Raw genomic sequence first — 18,597 nt, forward strand, 5'->3', positions numbered from 1 at the left:
TGTGGCCCCGGTATCAAATTGGGTACCGGGGCCACCCCACTATGCAGTCCAGATACTTGTTTGGTGGAATTCCGACACGTGGAGGGTTTTTAAATTATATTGTGGCCTCGGTACCAAATTGTGTACCGGGGCCACCACACTACGCAGTCAAGATACTTGTTTGGTGGAATTCTGACCAGTTGAGGGTTTTATTATTATATTGTGTGGACCACTCTATCTATACCACACTACAACTCTATACCACTCTATTTCCTACTTTAATTCTATTTAATTCTATTTCCTACTTTAATTCTATTACTAATTAATTACCATAAAGAGGAACAAAAAAAACCAATTTTAACAAAAGTATAATATGACTTAGACTTACAAACACTACACTTGAAAGATCGTGCCTTTAAATGAAAAAGTCAGTCTTCATTGCACGACTATGTGCAACAGGGACAGTTTTTTTGTTTACAAAGTCAACTAATAACACTTGGACCCTGTCTGTCTTTAACATACTTGATGGGATCTCAATGACGAATTGTCTGTAGCATGTTTGGAGGAGGTATTGTGGCCCCGGTATCAAATTGGGTACCGGGGCCACCCCACTACGCAGTCCAGATACTTGTTTGGTGGAATTCTGACACGTGGAGGGTGTATTTATTTTATTGTGGCCCCGGTATCAAATTGGGTACCGGGGCCACCCCACTACGCAGTCCAGATACTTGTTTGGTGGAATTCTGACACGTGGAGGGTGTATTTATTTTATTGTGGCCCCGGTATCAAATTGGGTACCGGGGCCACCCCACTACGCAGTCCAGATACTTGTTTGGTGGAATTCTGACACGTGGAGGGTTTTTTAATTATATTGTGGCCTCGGTACCAAATTGTGTACCGGGGCCACCACACTACGCAGTCAAGATAGATAGATGCGTATCATAGATAAAGTACATTCAGTGGTGTGGGGCAAATTGAAAAATATTCAAAATGCACTGACATTATCAAAAACAAGAGGTTGTCACACGCTAAAACTCCAACATGTATATGATGGAGAGGATGGAGGAGCAGCCGTATGTGTAGTGTAATGCAGACCTGTTGAAGGTTTTTTATATATTTTATTGTGGTGCCCAGTGCCCACTCCTCTAGGCAGTCCAGGTACATTTATTGGTGCGATTCATAAAAGTTCAGGGTTTTTAATATATTGTGGTGACCCACTCCTCTACGCAGTCCAGGTACATTTATTGGTGCGAATCAAACAAGTTGATGGTTTTCTTATTATATATATTGTGGTGACCCACTCCTCTACGCAGTCCAGGTACATTTATTGGTGCGATTCATAAAAGTTCAGGGTTTTTAATATATTGTGGTGACCCATTCCTCTACGCAGTCCAGGTACAATTATTGGTGCGAATCATAAAAGTTCAGGGTTTTTAATATATTGTGGTGACCCACTCCTCTACGCAGTCCAGGTACATTTATTGGTGCGAATCATAAAAGTTCAGGGTTTTTAATATATCTTGTGGTGACCCACTCCTCTACGCAGTCCAGGTACATTTATTGGTGCGATTCATAAAAGTTCAGGGTTTTTAATATATTGTGGTGACCCACTCCTCTACGCAGTCCAGGTACATTTATTGGTGCGAATCAAACAAGTTGATGGTTTTCTTATTATATATATTGTGGTGACCCACTCCTCTACGCAGTCCAGGTACATTTATTGGTGCGATTCATAAAAGTTCAGGGTTTTTAATATATTGTGGTGACCCACTCCTCTACGCAGTCCAGGTACATTTATTGGTGCGAATCATAAAAGTTCAGGGTTTTTAATATATCTTGTGGTGACCCACTCCTCTACGCAGTCCAGGTACATTTATTGGTGCGATTTATAAAAGTTCAGGGTTTTTAATATATTGTGGTGACCCACTCCTCTACGCAGTCCAGGTACATTTATTGGTGCGAATCAAACAAGTTGATGGTTTTCTTATTATATATATTGTGGTGACCCACTCCTCTACGCAGTCCAGGTACATTTATTGGTGCGATTCATAAAAGTTCAGGGTTTTTAATATATTGTGGTGACCCACTCCTCTACGCAGTCCAGGTACAATTATTGGTGCGAATCATAAAAGTTCAGGGTTTTTAAGATATTGTGGTGACCCACTCCTCTACGCAGTCCAGGTACAATTATTGGTGCGAATCATAAAAGTTCAGGGTTTTTAAGATATTGTGGTGACCCACTCCTCTACGCAGTCCAGGTACAATTATTGGTGCGAATCATAAAAGTTCAGGGTTTTTAAGATATTGTGGTGACCCACTCCTCTACGCAGTCCAGGTACAATTATTGGTGCGAATCATAAAAGTTCAGGGTTTTTAATATATATTGTGGTGACCCACTCCTCTACGCAGTCCAGGTACAATTATTGGTGCGAATCATAAAAGTTCAGGGTTTTTAATATATATTGTGGTGACCCACTCCTCTACGCAGTCCAGAAAGATACCTTTTTGCAACGTTTTGGACTAATAACTATATTGTGAGGTGTTCAGAATACACTGTAAATTAGTGGAAATGCTTGTTATTGAATGTTATTGAGGTTAATAATAGCCTAGGAGTGAAAATAAGCCCAAAAACTTGATTTTTAAACTTTTTATGTTTTTTTCAAAAAAAATCCGAATCCAATACCTTAAATCCGAACCGAGACCTTTCGTCAAGTGTTTTGCGAGACAAATCCGAACCTCAAAAATAACGAAAATCCGGATCCAAAACACAAAACACGAGACCTCAAAAGTCGCCGGTGCACATCCCTACTGTAAACAGCTCAGAGCAGCAACGCCGAAGATCCGAAGGTCCCTCTCTAGCCATGCTCACTCAGTAGGATTCAATGACTAACTTCAATTGCTAATGTCATCAAGCAAAGCGAAGATTTTCGCAGTTTTGTAAAATTGCCCAAACCACAGTTCCCATTGAGTATTATGGGGACTGCATTAAGCTTCTCTAATCCCACCTGTTTCTCTGAATTATCACATAGGAAGTCACAGAACACCTGTGGCTGGGCGCCAGTTATGGATTTGTGACAAGTCACATAAGCATAGGTCTGTTCCAGCAGTCTAAGAATTGTTTTTCCAACTTTATTTCTGTTATACACATGGTACTGAGTATGGGCTGTGGGGGAGGGAGGGTCTGTAACATTGATGTCTGAAGTGTGGTAGCGAAACATTTTAGTGCACTGGGCAAGACAGAGCACTGGCGATTTTCCCCAGTGCCGCACATTTACGGAAGCCCACCACAAGAGGTGACATTTCTGCTTGGTGCTGCTGCTGGCGTATTAAACTCAGTTGCTGCTTAGCCGGATCCTGGAACGTTGAGGCCCTGTTTGGAAAAGAGTTTGTTACTATTCACCTCCTGGAAAGCAGAGCAATGACTAAACACTAGGCCACTCTAACTCCAGCCAGCCTGATATTAAATCATTAGCTTTCTTTGTTCAATGAACAGACCTCCTTGCACCCAATAAGCCCCAGAATTTAATCAATAACATTCACATTTAATAAATGTGCTTATTTCCCCCCCATATACTCACGACATTAAAATAAATGGCACCTGTATTAAATAATAAGGCCTCCTTCCACCTAACCATCCCCAAAATTAAATTAATAGCATTCACAATTAATAAACCGACTGATTTCTCCCACAACCAGACCCAATATTAAATGAATATCATTCCCATTTAATTAACAAACCGATTTCACCCCTCGTCAGCCCCAATATTAAATTAATAGCATTCCCCTTTAGTAAACAGTCATACCCACATTAATACGCGCATTAATTAGGTGCATTCCCTTTAATTTAACAATTTTGACTAATTTCATCCCTCATTAACCCCAACATTAAATTAATAACATTCACATTTAATAAACAGACATATGGCCCCTCACCAACCTCAACATCAATAAACCGACCAATTTCACCCCTCACCATCCTGGCATGAATAGCATTCCCATTTAATACAAAGGTCTATTTCCCCCACCAGACCCACAATAAAACTAATTTCCACCACATTTAATAGAGAATATTATTGCTAATAAACACATCACCCCCTTTTTGAATATAGTGCTTATTTTTTCGTTTTTATTGTAGAAATGTAGCATATATCTATGTACAACAAAGAGACCCCCCCACTTCTCCCCATCCCCCAGCCACCTCTCGCCCCTTGTCCTCTCCAGCACCCCACCCCCGTTTCTTACAGCCCTCTCCCCAGTTTGTTACAGTGAGGGTGGGTAGAGGAATCTCAGTTTGAGCTTATAAATAATAAATTATGGTAGGTAAATTATATATAAAAAAAAAAATCCTTAGAAAATAATATTTATTTTCTGGGGTTGGACCAGTAGCCCCATCATTTTAAAAGGTTCTAGTCTGAAAAATACAAAAATTTATTGCATCAATAAATATTTTTTTCAGGTCACTCTTTCTGTTAATGCCACCCTGTGATGGCTTTATCAGAACAGGTTATCTTAGCAGTATCCCCATTAATACATTGAGCAAAAACAAGAGGCCCTTTCTCCAGGGAAAACATCCATTTTTTTCCAGCAAAAGAGCTCCTTGCCTTGTTTTATATATATATATCTACTGTATAAATGCCTAGTGGCGTGTGTGTAAAAAAAAAAAAACCAAGCTGCAGCGCCACCTGCTGGGCAGAGTTATACACTGACCTATATATTTCTTGAAGGAGAAGTGACAGTTGGGAGTGGTTGGTGGTTGCCGGGGGTGACAGTGGGGAGTTTTTAACACCTTAAGTAGCTTGATGAAGGATGTGGCGATTAAGATAAATGATGAGGTGGTGACATGTGGACAAAACCCCGTTAAAAAAGGGCGCTTGCGTCGGGAAGTAACGCTCTTCCCCTGAGGAGACCTGGGCTAGGCCCAAATGCATGACAAGAACCTTTTTAACACCTTAAGTAGCTTGATTTGACTAGAATGCATGAGTATCATGCACGGGTTAACTTGTATGTATGTATATATATATATAGATTCCCAAAGACACCTATCCACTGGAGGATCAATTTCCAATTAGTATAATTCTACAAATAAATATGGGGACTTTTTTTCCGCAGACATAGATAGCAGCTGCTACTAGTGGAACATAAAACTAGTTGTGATAGATGGCTATGTAGGATATCACGTGGAGGTAATACACAATTATTTATTGGGAAAATGATCCTTTAAGCTCACAGACCTTTGTTTATTTACAATCTAATTATAACTGCTGATTGCTTTTTGGCCTCATAGAACAGCCATAAAACTATGATTCATATCTCCCTTTTAAATTCAGATCTTCTTTACTTAGTCAGATTTCCAAAGTCCCTCAAGCATCTATAAACAGGTTTGTTGTTTTCCCTTCAGCAAGTTGACATATTGGTAATATATAAACCTTAAATTAGAAAAAAGTTCAAAGACGTGTTTCCCCCACACATCTAAATTTAATGCCTGTTGTCTTGTACATGTTCATAATAAACAATATATTACATTTTTTTATATCTTGGCTTACAAGCACTACATAGGGTAAGCTGCTCTATTAACTTAATATAATTCTACTCCACACAAGAACTCATAAATTGCTAGGAAAGGCCAAAAGGCAGGAATAGAATCACTGATAGAACTGTGAACCTGTGCTATATCTCTACGAGACCTGTATTAGTATACTGACCTGGTAGAGAAATAAAACATTAGCATTGCTACACAAGCCGACAGCATGTCTGTTGCAAGAGCTAGGTGCCGGCACGTAGGTAAGGATGCTGGTAGCGTCCCTACCCCCTAAAAAAAGCGTTGCGTTCTGTTATATCTGAGCTGCTCAAATAACTTCCAGCTGACTGCCATGGTATGAGAGTCCCCGTCTGATTATCCTATCAGCGCCCCCCAGGTTCAGACTTAATCCCCCGGTGCTGTCCTATGTCCACTAGTGGTGTGATGGATCGGAGCGGCACGCACAATTAACGTGCATTATCACGACAGGTCACACAGTGATTGGTAACCAGCAAATACATAAAAAGCACTGATAAATGCATAAAAAATTAATATATCCAATTTGGAGTCTAGAAGTAAAACGGCAGTTATGTTTTTTTCTCTTGGTTTTTTGATAGAGCGTGTAGTCTGTTAAAAATAAACATAAAGATGAGTTTAAGTACTTTTTTGTTAAAACAAGGGCCATTCCAGTGGAAATATCAATGAGAGAATACATTAGAAAGTACCAGGGAACCTGAAGAGTCGGTTAATGTGGCTTGTGAGAAGAATATCTGTAGTAGTAGAAGCAGTGACTATAATGCTATAGTGATATGTCAGTCAGCCTGCTCCTTCTGCTACAGTAGTAATAAACTAGAGATGGGCGGGCTCAGTTCCCCGAGAACCGAACCCACCCAAACTTCGGCAATCCGAGTACCGAGCCGAGTCGGCTCGGTGCTCTCGCGCCTATTCGGATTACAAAACGAGGCAAAATGTCATTGTGACGTTGTCAGATCTCGGATCTCACGAGTTTTAGAATGCATAAATAGCCGCCTCCATGGCAATCTAGCGCCATTTGAGAGAGGAACAGAGAAGGGTCGCAGGAATAGAGCAGTACAGAGGAGGCATTTTTCCAAATTTACACTATAAAGTGTTTGGGGTGTCAAATTCCACCTTTCAAAAAAAACTGCATTTGCTGACTGCTTAAATAGTAATATAGCAACACAGTATATTTCTGAATTTGCACTACAAAGTGTTTGGGGTGTCATATCCCCCCTTCTAAAAAAACTATTTGCTGAATGCTGAAATTCTAATATAGCGGCACTATATATTTCTGAATTTGCACTACAAAGTTTTTGGGGTCTCATTAAAATGGATTCACAGCGGTACACGTATGAGCAGCAAGCAGCTGCTGCCACCAGTCCTGATGGTAGTCTTCCCTGTACGTCATCTGGTAACGCCTATGTAAAAGGACATAGTTTTTTGAAGTCAGGGAAAAAAATCACACAAAAAAAACACCTTTTACCGTATTGAAGAGAAAAAGAGCTGTAATAGAGGAAAAGTTAACTGCCGACAAAAAAAAATTGCCAACATGCCATTCTACACACGCAGTGGCAAAGAAAGAATGAGGCCTTCGCCTTTCTCTATTAGTGCGAGATCTAAAAATGTTACTGAGGCTTCTTCTTGTAAGGTCACTCGTGACCAAGCAAGACCAAGTATTTCAGAGTCCAAAACTGGTGCACAACTACTGTTACGTGTGAAAGCCGAGCTGCAAGAAAACAGTAAGGGATTAGAGGAAAATGTATGCTCAGAATCAGAAATCCTTGAGGAGAGTCCATCCATCCAAATGCTGAAAGGGGCCTTTCAGCATTTCTGCTGATGTGTGCCTGAACAGCCTGAGTGTAGCTGGTGGGACACCAATTGAGGATGCCACTTTGGAATTGGAAGAGGATGAGGGGGATATTTGTGTAGTCAACAAGGGCGCTAATGAGGATGTTGATAAGGATGAGGTTGTTTGTGTAAGTCCTGCACCAGTGGAAGCAGTTCTGGCACGTGACAAGAAGAAGGGCATTGTCATGCCTGGGCATAAGACCAAAAAAGCCACTTCTTATGTGTGGAATTATTTCTACCTAAATCCTGACAACAGTTGTGTAGCCATTTGTAGTGTCTGTAAAGCCACAGTCAGGGGGAGGGACCTTAACCATCTTGGAACCTCATCCATGTTACGCCATTTGACGAGAGCTCATGGCAAGGTGTTAGGAAAAGCTGAAAGTTATGGCAAAAAAATAACAACAAGCACTCCATCATCAGCTAGGACCCTTCTCTCACTTACGCCTGCAATCTACACCCACAACACCGTCCTCATCAATATCCTCAGTAGCGATCAGAGTTAGCCCTGCATCCAACTTGGTAAGGCTCGATGACTCCTGCACTATAATTGATTCCTCTGAAGAATGTTTGAGCGTTAGTCCCACTGCTGCTGCTGCTGCTGCTGTTGCTGCTGGGGGTGAATCTTCCTCCCATAAGAAGCCCAAGAAGAAGAGCACTAGTACTTTACAACAATTACCTGTGAAACAATCTTTTGCTAGAGGAAGCAAATATGAGAGCAGTCACCCAGTCGCAAAGCGGATCACATACGCCATGGCGACTATGCTAGTGTTAGATCAGCATCCAATATCCACTATAAATGCAGCTGGTTTTTCACAGTCAATTGCTGTTTTGTGTCCCCGTTACAAAATTCCATTGCGACACCATTTTCACGAAAAGCTATTCCGCAACTGTACCAAAACGTTTGTAAAAATGTACTAATTGGGCTCAAAAAAGCCATTAGACCCACTGTACACTTAACCACAGATATTATTCCCACTTCCACAAGTGGAAGTGGGCAAACAAAATATTATATGACTGTGACAGCCCACTGGGTTGGTCATTCGCCTTCACAAGCAGGAACAGCAGCAGCATGTACACCACTACGTAACATTTCTCACAGGCAGGCCACTCTTTGTATCAACGGCTTCACTAACAGGCATACAGCTGATAATTTGTTATGAAAACTAAGGGATGTCATTGATACATGGCTTATACCACTTGGACTCTCCCCAGGATATGTTATTTCTGATAACAATATTGTGCGAGCATTACAGCTGGGTGAATTCCATCACATTCCCTGTTTTGCTCACACAATAAACTTGGTGGTACATAGCTTCTTGAAAAATAACCGTGAGGTGCAGGAGATGCTTTCAGTGGCCCGTAAAATTTCGGGACATTTCCGGCATTATGCCACAGCATGTAGGAAATTGCAGCAGCTCCATGAACAATTTAATTTGCCCTGAGGTGTTATCAAGGTGGAATTCCACCCTGTACATGCTTCAGAGGATGTAGGAACAGCGCAAAGCCATACAAGCGTATTGCACAAGCCTTGACATTGGGAAAGGAGGGGGAATGTATTTCAGTCTTGCACAGTGGAGAATCCTTTCTGTGCTGTGCAAGGTACTGAAACCATTTGAAGTTGTGACATGTGAAGTGAGTTACAGACTCTGCTAGCTTGTGCCAAGTCATTCCCTTAATTCGACTTTTTGAAAAGCAGCTTGAGAAACTGAAGGAGGAGATGAAAGAAAGCAATTCCGCAAAGTATGTTGGCCTTGTAGATGAAGTACTTAATTTGCTTCGCAATAATCCAAGAGTTATTAAAATCTTGAAGTCGGATCACTATGTTTTGACAACTGTGCTTGATCCGAGGTTTAAGACCTACATCGATTCCATGCTTCCAAATGACCGAGATCAAAACAGTTGCAAGGACCTATTGGTCAGCAAGTTGTCCGCTGAACTAGGCCTTGGCTTGACGACATCTCCTCCTTTAGTTTCTCAGGCAGCTGCTGCTCGTAAAAAATTGCACTTTCCAAAAACAAGCAGGGATGACGCAGGTGGCAGACCACAACAGTTTGACATCTGGGCTGGTTTGAAAGATTTTACCAAAAAAAGTGTGACCTCGGCCATAACTCCATCCAATCCTACTATTAACATGCAAAGGATGGTGGAGGATTATTTTCAAGAGTTAATTGATATGGAAATGTCAGACAGTCCCTTTCCATACTGGGAGGAAAAACAAGCCATTTGGAAACCCATGTACAAACTAGCTTTGCAATACTTAAGCTGCCCACCCTCCAGTGTGTACTCAGAAAGAGTATTCAGCAGAGCCGGGAACCTTGTCAGTGATCGACTTAGGAGGTTACTTCCTGAAAATGTGGAAAAGATGATGTTCATCAAAATGAACTACATATTCCACAAGGAAGGCCTTTACCGGCAAATACATCCAAGTACTGACACTTCTCTAATGGCGGATTCCAGCGGAGATTAATTAATTGTCTGTGATGATGATGTACACACTGATGAGGGTGAGGATGATGCTGAAGATGATGACAACATCATCTTAAAAGTGTAGAATTCACTTCACATCACTGTTGGTCTAAGATGCCTTTAGGCCATTGATAGCTTGTTTAAGGAGGGCCTAGCAGGGATTAAACTGTATTTTTCTGAATTTGCACTAATAATTTTGATTTATCGTACAGTCTTTGCAGGCTGCTTTTTTGTACCTTTCACTATAAGTGTATGGTGTAATATACACCCAACTGGCTTTTTACTTTTGATTTCAATAGCTCTTTTTAGTGCGTTGTCTGGCACCCTGGATTGGATGTTGTCTGTTAAAAGCACACATCCCTGGGGGGTCAGCGCTTGTGGACATTTATTAGCTGTAGAATTAAGGAGGGCCTAGCAGGAAATAAACTGTATTTTTCGTAAATTGGCACCAATAAGTGTAGGGTGTAATATACACCCAAAGAGAAAAGGTACTTTGGTCATTTTGATTTATCGTACAGTCTTTGCAGGCTGCTTTTTTGTAACTTTCACTATAAGTGTAGGGTGTAATATACACCCAAAGAGAAAAGGTACTTTGGTCATTTTGATTTATCGTACAGTCTTTGCAGGCTGCTTTTTTGTAACTTTCACTATAAGTGAAGGGTGTAATATACACCCAGCTGGCTTTTTACTTTGGATTTCAATAGCTCTTTCTAGTGCGTTGTCCGGCACCCTGGATTGGTTGGTGTCTGATAAAAGCACACATCCCGAGGGGGTCAGCGCTCGTTCACATTTATTAGCTGTAGAATTACCTCACTTATCCAAGAAACAGGTGGAGCGATCGATCGTTGCCATGTATTACCTGTAGAATTACCTCACTTATCCAAGAAACATGTGAAGCGCTCGTTGCAATGTTTCCTAGATGTGGTAGGAACTGCCGTGTGTTTGAGTCATTGCTCTGTCGCTTACCATCCAGCCAGATCGCTGCAGTATTTGGCTGAAAGTATATGTAAAGCATATTGTGACTTGTGAGATGGTCAAAATTGAATGGAAATGACTGCAAATTAGTGTTAGTGAGGTTAATAATAATGTAGGTACAAAATAATACCTAAATTATGTTATTTTAGCCCAAAAAAATTATTTTTTTCAAAAATAGCAAAACAAAACCAAACAAAACCAAAACACGCAAGGGCGGTTTTGGCAAAACCAAAACACGAAGGTAATCCAGATCCAAAACCAAAACCAAAACACGGGGGTCAGTGAGCATCTCTATAATAAACATATATATAACAAGGTTTTAGACAATTGGCTGCGTGAATTGTAGTGGCTTTGGTATAATGAGAAAAGTGGACAGGCTTTCTGTAGTTATTGTAGACAAGCACAAATGAAAGAAGTCATGGAAACAAGTGGTGCCTCAATCAAACTTTAAACTAGTGGTGTTAATAAAATCATGGGAAATGATGTGATCAAGAGAAAGCACATTAACCTGCATCATTGACTTCTATCTGGGATGGAATCAGTGCTGTCTGAAACACTTGCAATTGACATTGACATGTGATGATGTAGAATCTGATTGCTTCTACCATAAGACAGGAGCAGTTAAAGAAAACGCAGGGAGTCTGTAGCACAGTCAGATTTGTTTGATTCATACAGTGCTGTGGCTGTTACTGGAAATGGCTGCAGAAGCTTTACATGAAAGTTGTGATGCAGTTATATTGAGCCTCACAAACTTTGTGGCTACCAAAAGCCTCTGACCCAGTCCCTGGATTGCTTAAATGCTGTTCAGAATGTAGTTTCACTTCCATCTTGTGTTTCCTTAGGGATGTTCTTGAAATAATCAATAGTGTCAGCAGACTGTTTAAAACTGAACATATACTTTTCTCAGTGTTGCTAAGTGAAAGGAATTTTGAAAATATTTTACCAAAAAAAAATGAAAGACACTCTAGGAAAGCATCTTGCACGCTTGTCTCAAGTGGATGCCATTACTGAGAGGTTTAAACGAATGTTCGCATACAGCAGATCCTGAGTTTAAATCATACTTGCCTACTCTCCTGGAATTTCTGGGAGGCTCCAGAATTTCGGTGAGTCAGTAGGCATCCTCCCTGAGGTGATGGAGGTGGGGCTTAATAATGGAAATTTGCATCATAACCCCCACCCCCTGATATTAAATGCCATGAATTTTGGCTTTTCCTAGAGGGGGCGGGGCTATGGTGACACAATGGCTCCACCATGCTCCCTCCCACCTCTGTCACATGACTTCTCCAGCATCTCCTGGAGGATAAGTTTAAAAGAAGGCAAGTATGGTTTAAAAATGTGAAAGAGAAGTTCCACGTCCGTTTATTAAGCAAGATAAACAAACGCTTCATTTTACCAGACATATCAGTTTTATCTGATCTGAATAAAGTTTGATATCCAATGGCCTTTGCTAAAGTTATAGCTAAAGATGAGTCATTTGACAATGTTATTAATAAGTGTTGTGTGCCAAAAACCGGAGCCGCTACCAGTGCCAACTTCCACATGATTCTGGTTTACAGAAAGATTGGCTTCAAGTGTCAGACCTACTTAAAATGTTTTCTATGCAAACAGAATAAAAGGAATTAAGCAACATAGATTAGCAGACTCACATCTTGAAGATCTTTTAAGAATTTTTGAAGAAGGCCCTTCATTTGTGTGAGAGAAAGTAAAGGTTAATAATTAATAAAAATAACAATAAACCTTTTAATGCAGTTTTACTTCCCAGCAGCAGTTGCACTTTGGAAGAATAAAAAGCATTGTCTGAACCTTTAATTTTCTACAGTATACAAACAAGAAATGACAGGTGTCAGTGTTACTATTCAAAATCCTAGAGCAAAATTTCTCGCTCTACGTTTAACTTGCCCCTATACGCTAACACAAGACAGGTGCAAGGTGCAGGCATAGGTTGCTCCAGCATATACACATCTTTTACTTCCAACTCTAAATCAGAGCCTATTTTATTTGACTTTTAATTAGCTGTAGTTAATATAGTAAAGACCAGGCTCTTATATTCCTCATTACTGAGAGAGTTCAATCCTACTCTGTCTTAACCTCCCAGACTCCATCATCCCATTCAGCCAAGTAATGTGCTAGTTAAAATGCATTCCCATGTCTACTTCAAAACTTCTTATCTAAACATAATGTAACCACCATAAAGGGTTCACCGTGTGTGTTACCATAAACTTCACATCAACCTTAAAATATAAACCTTTGCATGCCAATAAACACACGGAGACATGAAATAAGTTATTAAAAATTGGCAGAAATTTTATTATAAGGATTATATTAAACTAAACCTATGGTGGCGGAGAAAGGGCACTGCGGAACAGCTCTCAAGCTGATCACACAAGATCACTTTGGGGACAGGCGCAAACTGCCATATGTCCGCAAACCACGGGGAACAAATCCCTACACAAATTGCGCTGAGTTGGCGTCAGAGTGACTGCCCCTTTCAAACTCACGCTGCTCTCCCTCACCGAGCCGGACAGGGACCCTCCTCACCGAACGGCCAAAAGGAGTTACTGGTGCCTCCAAAGGGGAGCAGTGAACTACGACAACTACCTGTGCGCCCACTAATCAGCCGCTGAACGCAGTGCCTTCCTACCCCCACGTTAATACTAAAATAAGGAGTGGGTGGGTGGGATCTCGTGCTGAGAAGTGAGGCAGAGCAGGAAGTACAGCCTGCTATATTCAATCAAAGTTCCTCCCACGGAAGCAACCATTGGTCGGTCCACACCCCATGTTAACCCCTTAAGGTAAGTGTTTAGCTTATTACAAACCCTGTCACCCTTTAAGTGCGTTCGTCCTAAAAGCCTCACTTGTCATAACACACTCATGAGAGTTTGTGCAACTGATAGTTTATGTCATCTTTTAACGGGTGGGGTGCGTTATTCCTACTACTATATAACCAACAACGAGTACACAGACAAAGAAATTGCGATTGCTATAACAGCGACATGGTTTAAATCTAGACTTACATTAAAAAAGACAAATGAGATATCCAGACAGTCTCACATGCAGACTGGCAGAAATTGCTAACATACAGCATGCCGGCACTTCAGTTTTACGTCAGAAAGCAGAGCGACATTCATAATTCTAAATTTAAAGCGGCATTGGCCTGCCATTGCCGCTTTAATTTCAGAAATCTATGTGCTCGTTGTCGGTTATACAGTAGTTGGAAGAATGAGTGCCACCACTTTTAAGAGACCACTGTCAAATGTGGCAGCAGGTGGTTAGTGCATATCATCTAATAATTATACTTCCTTGCTTCCTATTAATGATTAAGATTAAGACTAGAGATCTGTGTCACTCTAACAATTTATCCTACATAGCAGTATATCTATTTATGCAGGAGACTTTTTTGATCTTGAGAATATAAACTAATTGAAACAATGCAATTCATTATTTTTTTAAAAAGTTATATTTCTGTATAACGTCATTCAGGTAATTTCTTTTCATCAGGAGTGTCCACAGCAAATGGTTATTTGTTAAGGCTTCTCATAGACAGCAGTAGCAACAATGACACCAACTGTTTCATCAGAACTGTTTTGTAGAATGTTTTTCACATGTTAAAAACATTGTAAACAATGCACTAAAGAGAAGCATTAATGCAAAACAAAATATAATAGTATAATTCGATTATAAAATGCATCTTCATGCAATTATATTTAAAGTGCTCTGTTAACCCTCTCTGTTCTCTCTTTTGCAGTTTGTGAGAGAACATCTGGTACAAATGCCATTAGAGGAATACATTACCTGGCTCCAGACTCAGTTGGCTGTTTCACCATCAAGTAGAGCCCAGAGTGCGCCACCGCAGCGATGACTACTGCAGATCCGTGTCAGCGACAGCCGAAACATGCGTTACCAGCAATAACCCACCCTCACTAGCACCACCAGGAATAACTGACTTGTTTTGCTGTCTGTAAAACTGTGCTGACCTTTCATTCAGAGTGTAGCTTACAATTTTAGTGACTGTGGTATTATCATTTCATTTGTCTTTTTTAGTAATGAGAATACTGTCTACCATGGGGACCAAATAATAAGGTTCTACATGTTTGCTTCTCCGAGAAGCAGTCTTTTTGTGTTCTGAATTGCTTCCAATCTCATGCATATTCGTCCAGGCCAAGAATGACTGCCTACATTGTAGGTATCAAGAGCACTTTAATACTCATATAAAACACCACACCCAATTGTAGTCATATTGCATGATACACACATGTAGCCAAGACTTGGACAACATTAGTGGCAGAGTTCAATATTTTGACAATTTCTCCCTGAGTAGTACATATATCATTACATATCTCCCAACATAAGTGTGTATGCTTCAAATAGCTATTATTTTCAGATTGTTTTCATATATTATGTAATTATTTCTAATAAAACACAAATGGTGATAATAAAATATTATAGACTAATTCTATATTCTCAGCGTATAATACACCTCTTTACTTCCGCAAGTATTAGTTGCAAAACAGAGCACTAGTTCCAAAAACTTGTGGCATTCTCAGAAGTAAAAATAACAAAAAAAATATTATACACCAAAAACGCAAATTCACTCCAACTCTACACGACCCCCTACTAGTGCCAGCATGACATTCATTTACTATTTCTATTTTTCCCAGCTCCCTGACAATAAGGAATAGTTTGTGTGTTTAATTATTTTAAATAACTTGAGCACGTCCATCACATTGCAGGGTTGCATTGTATTTAACAAAGTTACACCTCTTCTAGAAATACAATTGTAAATACTCTATATCAGGGCAGACAATGTTTTTCTTTACAGGTGCCAGACGTTGAACATTACAAGCTATATAAATTTCTAGGTTGTCAGTTTGTAGTTGAAGACATGCTTCACTTTTGTAAGGTTAATTGATGCGAGCAGGACTACTTGACAATCAATAAGAAGCCCCAATATGCAGAACAGCACTACACCGTGCAGGATGCTGTCACACTCTGTGAGGAAGGATGTGGAGTGAAAGAAGAGAAGAGGAGAACGGGATTCAGACAGAGCCAGTGCAAAGTTTCTCTGTGCCCTAGGCAGCGCTTCAGTCTACTGCCCCTCCTGCCCCCAGTAACTACTTCTCAGCCAATCACACGCTTATAATTATAATAGTTCTTATCTCCACCTGGCTGACTGTCAAGGCTGCTGTCCAGATGTACTGATGCCCGGTGGCAAATGCAGAATTTCTAGAGGGGGATTCCAAATGTTAGATTTTGGAATGAAGCAAAAATAACTTCTTGCTATAAGCTGGCAACAGACTCTATTTACTTACCCTATACATCCTGATGACTATACACAGGTTACACTAGTACAGAGTGGGCGTGACTGGAGGGCGGGAGGGGGCGGAGCGAGGCCAACCGCGTCATTTTGGCCAAAATGACGCACTTGGCCTCGCCCCGCCCTCCGAAATGGCGTGAATCACCGAGAATTGCGTCAAATGACGCGATTCTCTGTGAAATCCGGGATGTGGGAAAAATGCCAGCTCGACCTGACCTGAATTTCGGGAGTCTCCCGGACTTTCCGGGAGAGTTGGCAAGTATGCACTAGTATTGCACACTTGATACACACTGATCACTATATATAGGTCACACTGATATCACCCACCTGGCATACACATGTCCCACAAATATCAAATACCTGCCCACTAGTTTTTCTCACACATATCCATGTGCACTATTTTTCTCTTGCATTCCCCTGCCCACCAGCATTTAGCATGCATATCTTTTGCCCACCAGCTTTTCTAACACATGTCCTCTGCTCCCCAACCCTTCTCACACATGACCCCTGCCCACCAGTTTTTTCTCACACTCGCCCATGTGCCTACCAGCTTTTTTCACACATGCCGCCTGCCCACCATTTTCTTCTCAAACATGCCCCCCCGCCCACCAGTTTTTCTCACATAGGCCACCCCCTGCCTACCAGCGCTGCACTTACAAGCCCCTTTTTTCACCAGTGTGCACGATATAAGCCTTCTAGTTATCTTACTCTCCAACAGTGAACTCGGCAACATTTGCAGCAGCCCAGCTACATTGTGTACCATGTGACTGGCGGTCACATGACACTGAGACCGAGAGAGTCAGGGAAGCAGGAAAGACCACCCCTGCTTATGTGTCAGTAAATTTGTTGGGCCTGCAGGTGTTGTATGCTGCTATTAATGCTGATCGCTGCACTGTGGAGGTGGATGAGGGCCCCATTCAAAGTGTCCTTGAGTGCTACAACCGGCTACTCTATGTAATTATGCTAAAAGGTCTAGAAATCACTACCTGTAGCCTCTTCAGTAATAATTATATATAGCCAGAAGGATCGCTGGGACAACTTGGAAAGGCAGCGAAGGGTGCATGGATTGAAGAGTTGGGCGCAAGAGTGAAGGGAGATTTCGATTTGAAGAAGCTTATGATTTCCAGTGTTGAGTAAGCATATACCCAAAGGGGTTTTGGGGAGTGAAGGAGCACTGTGCAATTTCCATATACACTGGACATCCATGGTGGAAAATTGAAGATTCCCTTTTACATGGTGGTGGACTTGATGTTTGAATGTTACAATTGTGATATACTACACTATGTTTGGCCATCTCTGTTTTTTTGGACCCATGAGTCCTTTTTAGGGTCATATCCATTGTATCCAAGTCTGCATCTGGGGAAGAATATACCTGGTGTTGTGATCATCCGATTGTGCTAAGAAGGGAGCGCAAGTGTATGTATAAATTTTTTGTGTTATTGTATGTAATTTGATCGTGTCATGATCCCCTTAATGTCCAGCACTATGTAATATGTCGGCGCTTTATAAATAAAACATAATAATGATGCCAACTTCTAGAACTGCAAAAGTCTGGAAACAAAAGTCTCCATGAATAATGAACAACAATTTAGGTGTTTCAAAGTTCAATAACATGCCTCCTGTTGGGAACATGGCTAATATATATACTTTTAGAACTAAGCTGAAGAGGTCTTCGCCTCTAGCAGCCGACTTTCTCATAAAAGTAGAATCATTTGAAGGTACTCAGATGCCCCCAGGACTTAAACTCTAAGGTAGTAGAAGTTTATCAATTTAGCCGTGGTTCAGGTAGTAGAAAACCAGAATACCGGAGACAGGACGACGGTCGTAGGTCAGTAGCGAGCAGGAAAGTCTAAGAACTAGCCAGAGGTCGGGTAGGTAGCAAACAGGGAAATCCAGAAAACAGGCAGAGGTCAAAGGGCACAGGCGTACAAGAAGAGTCTAGTAAACAAGGTCACACAGGTAAGAAATATCTTTGGACAGAAAGGTATCCAAAGGAGCAGGTCAGCAACTGTGAGGCACACTAACACTATAACTGGCAGGAAGGCTAAGCCCTCCCTATCTTAAATAGTCAAGGCAACCAATCAGAGTATCAGGGCAACAGCCCTGTAATCAGCCACAGGAGACTGATAATTTCACATGCCATTGGGAGCCAATGAATAATTATGTGTTTATCTGCGCATGCGCCTGGCTGCTTCTGAGCATTAGACGAGCATCCTGATCATTGCCTAAGAGATGGTCAGGACAACATCACAGAAATTGATGGCCCGGTCCTCAAGATGATTGTCGGGACGCAGCTGGTGAGTGATTTGTGGTGGCTTGGGGCATCGGCGAGGCTCATGACACCTCCAAATATTGTAGTGGGAAAAATTGGGACAAAAATTGTCTGTCGCCCCTTACATGTTCCTGACCTACACAGTTAAGCCACTTTTTAGAGGCCAAGTTTCTCTGCTTTTTTGCTGCTACAAAAAGTCCTGTAGCA

General features: G+C 41.2%; 1 protein-coding gene across 1 annotated transcript in view; it reads left to right on the top strand.

Moving 5' to 3' along the window:
- The window catches only part of CCDC60 (coiled-coil domain containing 60), a 163,725-nt gene extending 148,733 nt beyond the window's left edge, over positions 1–14,992 (top strand). Inside the window, exon 14 of the mRNA XM_075178543.1 lies at positions 14,550–14,992. Coding sequence (XP_075034644.1) covers positions 14,550–14,663 — 114 coding nt within the window. The 3' untranslated portion in view covers positions 14,664–14,992. The remainder of the gene's footprint in view (positions 1–14,549) is intronic.
- The last annotated feature ends 3,605 nt before the right edge of the window (positions 14,993–18,597 follow it).

This window comes from Mixophyes fleayi, chromosome 1, assembly GCF_038048845.1.
Source record: "Mixophyes fleayi isolate aMixFle1 chromosome 1, aMixFle1.hap1, whole genome shotgun sequence".
In the NCBI taxonomy this organism is placed as follows: domain Eukaryota; kingdom Metazoa; phylum Chordata; class Amphibia; order Anura; family Limnodynastidae; genus Mixophyes; species Mixophyes fleayi.